A 10,200-nucleotide genomic window follows, 5' to 3' on the forward strand; every position below is an offset into this window, starting at 1 on the left:
GTTGATTGCACATTGTAAATAATGGCACCATCTGTATTTTGATTGGTTCCCTATAAGCATCACCTTCAATATACAATTGTGTCTGCCTCTGGGTTTCGACCTGGTGACTATAAACACATGATTTACGGCCCAAAATGGGAAGAGAATAGCACTTGATTTGTGCGTATACTTATAAAAGTAATAAAATAATAACACAAAGCTTTTTAGTCTGCACCAAAAGTGCAAACTCATTATTGCTCCCACATTGTCACGGATATTACAGCTACACTTTCTCTGTTGTTACCTTTCACAGTAAAAGCCCTAGACATATACACTGCTGCCTACCAGAGAGCATTTTCAAAAGGAGCAACTCAAGAAAACAGTTTGTTCTACTTACAGTAGCTGGATCACTAAGCTAAAGGGTGTTCTTTCCTGCTTGGATCACAGCAGATAGATCAGGCTTTCTATTTGTAGGGTTGTTTCTTGCTTTGGACAGTAACGTAAGCCAACCTGCTAGTGGTAGCCATATTGCTAACGATATATGAACAAGTGGATTGATCTACTGAAATCCATTTGTTCTTCAGACAGAGCCTAAATCAAAAATACCACTTGGAAACATAATGGGGGAGGAAGAAGTCTGTTCCCAATTAAATACAGTTTGCTATGTTCTCAATAAATACGCTTTTAGTTTGACTGGCGCTTAAACAGGCAAACACATCCACTGGTGCTTTGATGGGGCACCAGACAATTATAAAGAGATGGGACCTGAGGACATCAGATGTCTGGCAGGGGTTGAAACTCAACTCAAGTTGGACATTGAGAGGAGAACGGAGGCATGACAAAGTTTGAACAATTACGAGAACAAAACCAAGTGAGACAGTCTGAGGCTGAAGAGGATAGAGGTGGACATGATGTAGGAGCCACAATGAGCCTGCGGTTTCCAGGCAATAATCTAAACATCCCACTTACACTTTGAAGTATGCTGAATGTCAAAAATAATCAGCACTTTGGTGAAAGGTAGATTAGATAGGAAAAATGTGAAAAACATGTATTCTCTGAGTCATCTCCACTGGATAAGTGTTTTGGCTTTTATAATGATGCTATACAATTGCTGAGTTCCAGTACATGGATGTTGTCATAATATCATTTTCTGTCTTATCTGGCATATTTTTGTATATTTTTTCACATATTTTAAAACAAAACACTTCGTTTTCCAAACCAAAGTATCCATAAAAACCTTGACCATATAAACCAAAACTGTTCTGACCATAAAACATCAAATCTAAACAAATAAAACCTGGTAGAAGATGCAATCGTATAAAAACCACCAGAAAGCTTTGTCCAAACATGATGTGTTGACCTCTGTGCCGTTCTTTGTTTTTCTCGGCTAACTCTTTTTCTAGTATGGGTCAACAACATTATAGTGATGTCACTTCTCAATAAAGAAGGCCCACACTTTCTGATACGTTATCTGTGTCCTGTTTGTGCAGGTTGTGGGTTCTTCTATGCAGCTAATCGGTGACCACCAGGCAGAGGACCGTCAGCTCATCTCAGACGTGGTGCTGGCGAAGATGAACCAAGCCCTGGTCACAAGGTCATCTAGTGCTTCCCGCTCTCCGGCTCGCTCCCCTCAGGGCCAGAAGCCGACTACTGTGCAGCCCCAACAGGTAGAGGCTGATATAAAACCAGCGTAATGTAAAAACCTAAGCCACACCTATTTTACACGCCGGTTGTGGCTATGTGTTAAAAGAGAAAATGGCGCAGGTCTTAGATTTTAGTATCAGTCGCTGTGTAACTTGTCAAAATGAATAGCTACACAACACAAACTACTTTATTGGTTAGCTTGTTGAACAATTTAATAGTTCAGTTCATTTTACAGACAACCACAGACAGGCTATATCAAAGTATTCATTTATTATTGATAATTATTTCATGGCCTAAGTTTTATAGAAGAACAATTCATGCTGTGCTAAAAAAATTGATTTCCATTTTTGTTGAGGAAGACTTTTATGCGGAAGGAATTAAAGGCCTGTCCCAATTATATGCTGTTAAAAGTGATGAAAACAAACAAAAGCTATGCCAATTATTACAATTTTACATTATCTCTGAGGGATGGCTCCAAAATAATTATTTAAATGACACATGCTCATACAAAATGTGCTTACATTTTCCTGTGAGTATAAGGAAAGGTATGTTCATAATCCAACAGGTCTGCAGGAAAGTTACTTTGGTGTAGCGTTTCACATTTAACAGCTGATTATTTTACTAAAACCTGCTTAACTTTGTTTGCCTTTCTTTCCCATTCTCTGTCTCTCACAAATGATCTTACGTCTTCTGTTTTTCTCTCATCTGTCTTCCACTCTCTCTCAGAGCGCTGCCCCTAAGGAGGGACTGCCAGATCCAAACAAGACCTCGGGCCAGCGCCCTCAACCTCAAGGTTGTCTGACCACTGTTCTCCATTGTAATACAAGTGCTTCCACCGTAGAGCCAAAGTATGTGTAGGGAAAGTCTCACTGCTCCCATCTAAAGAGATTTCTCTCAAATGAAGTACTTGAAAGAGACATTCTCTAACGTTAGTAAAGATTACTAAAAAATAACCCAAGAAACAACAGGTTATTAGTTACTGAAAAGAGATAAAGAAGGTTGATTTTTCTTAACAGAACCAATGCTAGAAATGTTCCCTCGTTTCAGTCTTTGTGCTAATGTCACACCACTCAGACCGCAAGGGTATTATAGATGTAGAAAAACGTTAATTTATTAAATTCCACAAGGCACATGTGCAAGATGTCAGAATCTCAAACGATCTCCAAGCACAACACAGTCACACACAGACAGACTTCTTCTGTTCATCTCCAGCATGAAACAATGATGAACCATCAGGTGATCTGCCCCCTTGTGGTATAAACATGCATGTGCAGGTAGACAACCTCAACCTTATGGGTGCTACACTAACATGCTGCAGTGCTGTAGCTTCATGTTTAAGTTTATTTGGATGTTTGGATTATTTTTCCCAAATTGTCAAACGATTCCTTTAAGACTAAGAGCAATTTGTATTTTATCTGCATCCTTATCTCTGTGCCTTGAAACTAAACTAGTACATTGTCCAAGAAAATAATATGACCTTGCTGTCTGTGTAAGCTACGTCTGTGTCTCTCTTTGACACAAGACTAAGAAGCGAATACAGTTCACTCCAGGCAGTTAACCAGCCTGTGGGCTTTATTTGCAGCCATAGCGTTTGTGTTGACTGTAGTGATTTTGTGCTCAGGGATGCTGCGTTAAACTAAATGTGCCTACTAAAAGCAGTTATCAAACATCATGTAACATAATAATAATGGTTTGGTAAATGAACAAAACCATTATCACATGTTTGTTTATTTACTTGAATTAGGTTTTCTAATTCTGCATGGATATGGAAAATGCCAGTACTTATTGTCATGTTCAATATGTTTTTGCTGGTTGGTTTAGGGAGGCTGCCATTTAATGTTTTACAGGAGTTAGATTTGATCATGTGCCAACAGTGTTGAGATTTTAAGATATTCAAATAGGATTGCAGTTTAATTTATTTTTATTTTAATCTAACACTGAGAAAATGTATTTCACGGTTGCAGATTAGCCTATTTATAGAGAGATGTTTTTCTTATTTAGTATGCATTCTGATATTAAATGTAAAATCTCTTCATAAATACGCTACACATGATCACTGTTCAAGTTCTGGTCAGCTCAGAATGTTTAATGGCTTTTCAATCTTTCTTATCATATTAAGTTCTGTACATAATAGTGCGAGTTTATGGTATAACAGATAGAAAGAAAGGCCACTTTGCAAAAACTGAATGTGTAGTGAAAAACAGCCTGGTGTGTCTTTTGTTGTAAATTAACCCCTCATTGTTCTGTGTTATAATACCTGAGACAAGACAAAGGGGCTTTACACAGTACACAATACACATTTTTCTTGACTAATACAAACCTGCTTGGGTGATTAATGAAGAGTTTCAATGTAAAGAAGTGTATTTTTCTGTCTTTGCATGTTCATTTCCAAATTTGCTTGGATCCATATAACTGATTTGATCACATTTGATCTTAAGACAATCTGGTAATAAATAATAGTTTGTTCTTCTCTGTCTTAATCTCTCCTGATTTACATGAAGAGGTTTGATGTAGCACACGTTAGAGGCTTACCCAGTTTGTTGACTTGCATCCTCTTTAGATAAAGCAGCCAAGTGATTACAAATATTAATTATATTATATTGTATAAATATAATTCATATATAATCAAAAATTAACAAATAATCCATGGTTTGCATCCAAGCAAATACATATTTTATCACCCTTTACTAATTATGTTTGTACAAATAGTATTTTCTTTGTTTTTTATGCGATTTGAGTCCCAAGCAACCATTAGGGAAAACATAAGACTCATAGCCATTTGCTGCAGCTTCCTTTACAGTAATGACTAAATGACAATGTGTGGGATGCATTTCTTGTGGTCATAGCATGTGATCATGGTTATCATTTCATTTCAAATCCCAAAATTAAAGTTTTATGTTAATTAAGTTAGCATACTTTTATACACGTTCCATGCTGTCTACAAAGACAACTCTATTTAATGTTGGAGGATATCATTTAGATACCCATCTATAATTCTGACCAGGAAAATGAATCAGTCCCTGTCCAGTCACTTCCTACTCAGCACATACTGCATGTGTTTCTTTTCTGCTGCGTGATAGGTTGCTTTGCTGCCTGAGTTTGAGTCCACATTGTTGTTTCTCCTGTTTGTATCATCTCTTCCTTTGTTATTTACAGTTTTTCATTCACATCTCTGACATGTTCCTTTCCTCCCTTCATGTCGTTTTCACCACACTGCTGGTCACATGCTTTTTGCATAAAAGCAACCAATACTTGGCATGAAGGACTTGTCACCTTCTCTTAGCCGTTGATCTGCCGCCACCTGCTGGTTGTTAATGCAGTCCAAATATTCAGAGCCTGCTTTGCTCCAGTTTGTTCTTGACAGATGAGTTGGTTAGAGTTCTTTGAATGTGAAAAGTTGTTATGTGAATGAGCATGTCGAGACTCAAGCTCATTCCCTGGCCTATATCATGTTCTGCTTTGGTCTTTTGATGAGGGTTAGTTAGTGCCTTGATTTCAAACTGCTGCACAAAAAGAAAACTGGTGCTAAAAAATATGCCTATGTATTTATTTCCTTTACTTTATTTTGGCTTTTTAGCTCGTCTTGCCTGTATATGTTGTATAATCATTTAAGTTTAATCTGATACATTTATATTTTAATCCTTTAGGTGCACCAGTGAAAGCACAGAGTGTGGATACACCGTCAGAGTCGGCAAAGAGAGTGTCTGAACCGGTACCAAAGCCCAGTCAGGCCCAGAAACCTAGCCCAGGGCCAGTTCAGAAAGCAGCTCAGGCTCAGAAGGCCCCGGTCCAGAGGGCCGCCTCGGTCACAAGGCCTCCAGTGCAGAGGCCTCCTCCCCCAATGCTGAAAGCCACTTCTGTCGCAAAGTCAGCCCCAGATTCTTCCTCTACCCCAGCCAAAGCTTCACCACCATCCCCAGCTAGAGCAGCCGCTCCACGCTCTCCTCCAACCAAAGTAGCAGCACCAGTCCGAGCCCCAGCCCCAGTCCCAGCACCAGCTCCAGCACCTGCCACTGCTACTGCCCCAGCCCCTGCCCCAGCCTCCCCCTCAGCCTCAGCTCCTACCACAGAGCAGCCCAAGCCCCAGCCTCAGGGCTCCCCATCCCCAGCTCCTGGCAAACCAAAAGAGCTGCCACCCAAACCCACACCACCTGCAAAGCCAATCCCTCCAATTCGCAGGAATTCAAAGCCGCAGATCCAGCCAAAGCCACAAACCCCGCCCCCTGTCAAAGCTTTACCTAAACCCCAGCCCGCTGCCCCAGCAGATGCCTCCGCAGCCCCTGCCCCAGCACAGGTTCAGTCCCCTCCTCAGGCAGAGTCTACGGCTAAGGCTCAGCCACAGGCCATGCCGGCCTCTCCTTCCCAAAACCCAGAGCCTGTCCCAGCTGAAGATGCAGAGGCCCCTGCTGAGGGTGAGGCCGCTGTGGACGAACAACCAGGATCCCAGCCAAAAACCCACCCTCTTCTGAAGTAAGAGCCGTCTTGTCAGCACAATGGGCCATACTTTGTGATTTAAATACAAATTTGATTTAAATATCTAAATCCTTTCTTTGATAATTTATCAAAAATATTTGTTGTTTTCAAAGTGTCTTTTAAGTGTTCCAGTCCAACTGGTAACCTACTGAAACTATGAAATACACACTTTGTTTTAGCCCTCACTATTTAGCACATATAAGCAGTATATAAAGATATGATATGTGGTTTACTATAAAATCCTTTTAAGCAGATGTAAGGTCCATTTTCTTTTTGTTGATGTATGAGTCAGCGACTTCAAGTCCTCTCTATGAATTGCTTGGTAGTATATTAACGACAATAGTAAAACACATTTCATAGGAAGTTATTATTCTAATGACCTGAACATTTCCTTATATCTGCTTATATCTAAATTATGTGTTATAAGCAATATAGTAAATGTTCATATATTGCTTATAATCAATGGGGGGAGGGGGGTAAAGTACAATGTCAACATTTAAGAATGTTTTCAAAGATCATTGTACAATATAGTGTTTTTGACTACCCTCCTTACTTTTCCCTCTAACTTACTTTATTTACTGCGTCCCGTCCTTCCTGCCCTCCCTCCTCGCCCATTTGCTCTCCCCCCCTCCCTTTTCCCTCCCTCCTCCCTTCCCAGTAAGTCCCAGTCCCTGACCAATGCCTTCAACGCCTTCAGCGACTCCTCTTTCTTCCGCGGGGCCCCGAGCACCGGAGGTGACGGCCAAGACGAGGAAAAGGCTGAGACCATTCGCAATCTCCGAAAGTCCTTCGCCAGCCTTTTCTCTGACTAGACACAGCCAAACTGTAGTCAGCCCCTTTTGGATCCTGGCCCCCCCCTTTTACTGTTGGCCAGTGATGACTTGATTGATATTAAATGTGAACAAGTCTGAGATTAAACTTTGTGTGTTAACTGTACTGTATCCCCTCTGTCCTGGTACCCTCCTCTTCCCCACTTTCAAATACTCTGTGTGAGTGACAGTGAGGCCTGCTGGGTAGGATATTCAGAGAATGATGCTTTGCCAGAATTATTGGACTGAAGGAGTTACGTCATTGATATAGAATTATAGAAGATATAGAAGAAGTATAGAATAACAACATATTTATTTTTCCCAGAGCAAACTTTAAGGAACTGTATCTGAAGTACATAAAAAGATAATTAGAGACTACAGACAAAATGTACATACAGTATATATATAAATATATATAAATATAAAGTAAATGAATACAAATATATATCACTTTAAAGGGAGATAAGCCACTTATAGGAAATAAATAGTGAAATATTTTCACTTAGCTTTTGTCAGTGACATAACTCTTTCATTAAGTGGCTGGGTTCATACACATTATGAAAAATGATTTTTGACGTTTTATGGTTTCCCCCACAGTGAATACGTTTTGGTCAGTAAGTGAAAGTATGTGAGTAAAAAAGAAAAAAAACGACTGGGGATTTTTTGATGGGTAAATCAAGCTGTTGTATCTCTTGGCAAAATGACTAATGGGCTCGTCATTGCTGCCCCCTTTTCGTCTAAATGCCTTGAAGTTCAATGTCATGTTAGGGAGTCCGAAATATGTGTTCATCCGTGTTCAATTGTTATGCATGGCTCCTCCAATGGCTCAGTGTGACTTTTGGAGAAGAAGGTGAACTCTATCATTGTTGAGCCCTACGTTGCCTCTCTCTCTCTCTCTCTCTCTCTAGATGTTGTAGCTTTATTGTGAACATGTTTTCAATTCAGCTACGTTTGTTAGCTGGGCAGACCTGGGTCGATTACAAATTGAGATTCATTCCTTCACTTCAAGTGTTTGATTAAGTATTACAGGCAGGATTTATTGCCAATGGTTTGAGAATATTGGTGACTGAACAATCAACCCTGATAAGTAACTGAATGCATTTCAAAGAGTAAAAAGACACATCTGTAGCTGTGACTGGTGATTTCTTGTTTCACCTCTGTGTAGATCTATCAACAGTATTGTAATTTGTTGATTATTCTCATGAAGACATTGAGACAGTAGTGCAATAACACCTCAACTTAACTGTTGAGTGCTGTCACCCTAATATAAATATAAATACATACAGGATATGTGTATCTGTTACCTTACTCTTACATTCCCTTTAAGATTCCTTTCAATCACAACTTTCCAGGTTGCTTTTTACCGCAGACATTTCACTGGTTTTCAGATGAATATGCCATGTTTAACTGTTGGTTTCTGTGATTAATCCTTTTTGTGTTGTGGGACTGAATTTAAGGCAACCTGGATTGAAACCAGTGCGATGACTGGTCATTTTCAGCTCAGTTGCTGCATTTCAAGATCATATGTGTACAAAAAAAGAAAAAAAATCTCAAAACTTAAGATCCGCTAATCAACCTGTCTGATGATCCATTTCCAGTACTATGTGGCAAGTCATTTAACACATATTGTATTTGTATGTAAGTGTCATCTCAGGAGTTTATTTTTTGTAATATATTGATTGATTTATATTTTTGAGGCTCCATATTTATGGTAAAGTATATATTGTTTGTTTTGTATTGTTTTTATTCGTAATACAATACTGCTTTGCATGATCTGGTGACTGATGATGTTTTTTTCTGTACAGATAAAAGTTAATAAAGATGTGGTTCCATCATTCCACTAATTCATGAAATACAATTAATGCCTTTTATTTTCCAATGTTGTATTCTAAGGACCACATCGTTTTCTCATATAAAGATCGGATTCATTTCTTAGGTTAACTAATTAGAATGAAAGTTTTTAATATGACAAAAGTTTGCAGTTTGTGATTTCACTTCATCAATGTGATTTATATAAATATGCCAGTATTCAACCAACTGCAACATTTATTCTTACATATACGAACAGTATATCTTAAAATAAGTCACTGAATCAGCAAAGTTTTTCTGACACTAAGTCTTCCTTACTCTTATTCCTTACTCCACTCAAGTGTTTGTAAGGCATGTTCTGCTTGTTTGTTTCTTCATTGAGCTTTATCTCATGTACACAATCAGGACTAATTGCATCACATGATGTTGAGCTCGTGATTTTATGCCATGAGGTCATCACATATTTTATTTGACAATAGCAAAGGTATGTTGTAATGCTAAATAGGGAACTTCCCTTTTTAGTTGCCGCCCTCCAGAGCTTTCACAGTGTAAGGTCAACGACGGCTCTATTTGTTCTTTGAGTCTGCTTAATATTTCATTGATATATTTAGAAGGGAAAGCATTGAAATCAAACTTTATTTTCTATGGTTTGATTGATATATGTTGCTGTCACTATTCACCCCATTAGTTGATTTCTAATAGTTACATTTTGGGTTCTACATCTTGATCAAAGCAGAAAAGTCCTTAGATGTCAACAGGACAACTTCAAGGAGTTGCTAACACAGGTCAAACATTCAGAATTACAGTTACATTTCATTGGTTGTGTGCTACTCAATGGAGAGATGGTTTAAACTACTCATCCTGGCCAGCAGGTGTCACTACTTACATATATAAATACTCTATGGGACCCTTCAATTGGGCTGACTGGGCACATTAGCTCAATGTTTCCAGTCGTTGCAAAAGCTGCCACCTTAGGTACCTCAGAGTCTCTCTCACTGACTTTACTGCCATCAACCTCTTATCTCTTTTTGCCATTCAAATATGTTTTAGTTATATTCAAATCATTTAACATATCTGGATTTATGTTGTTCTATTATTCAATTGCCTAGCCTTTAATTTGCCATGCATATGTGGGTTAAAAACAACCACTGATGTCAATATGGGTACTATTATATGGTTACTATAATTATTATATAGTGGAAAGGTTATACGGTGGCAAATGTAATGAAATAGATAATCATTGTTATTGTATTGTTTTGATCAGAATAACCAAACAGCATTGACCTCCCCTCCATGCACACATACAAAGCACATCTTTAATATTCAATGAAAAACACCTGAGTTTGTCATGTAAATTAAACTTTCAATATGTGTCACTTAAGGTGATTCATGTCATAAACCTTGTTATTTACACTTGAAACTTTGAAAGGACTTTCATTGTAAAGAAAAAGACGTAAAGAAATACAGTGATGATGAGAAAAAAATT

General features: G+C 38.6%; 1 protein-coding gene across 1 annotated transcript in view; it reads left to right on the plus strand.

Moving 5' to 3' along the window:
• LOC104947478 (synapsin-2) overlaps nt 1-8,763 on the plus strand; it is a 54,611-nt gene extending 45,848 nt beyond the window's left edge. The window contains exons 10-13 of the mRNA XM_010773498.1: nt 1,470-1,646; nt 2,350-2,416; nt 5,271-6,093; nt 6,755-8,763. Coding sequence (XP_010771800.1) covers nt 1,470-1,646; nt 2,350-2,416; nt 5,271-6,093; nt 6,755-6,908 — 1,221 coding nt within the window. The 3' untranslated portion in view covers nt 6,909-8,763. The remainder of the gene's footprint in view (nt 1-1,469; nt 1,647-2,349; nt 2,417-5,270; nt 6,094-6,754) is intronic.
• The last annotated feature ends 1,437 nt before the right edge of the window (nt 8,764-10,200 follow it).

Source organism: Notothenia coriiceps, unplaced genomic scaffold (assembly GCF_000735185.1).
Source record: "Notothenia coriiceps isolate Sejong01 unplaced genomic scaffold, NC01 NC01_scaffold00012607, whole genome shotgun sequence".
Lineage (NCBI taxonomy): Eukaryota > Metazoa > Chordata > Actinopteri > Perciformes > Nototheniidae > Notothenia > Notothenia coriiceps.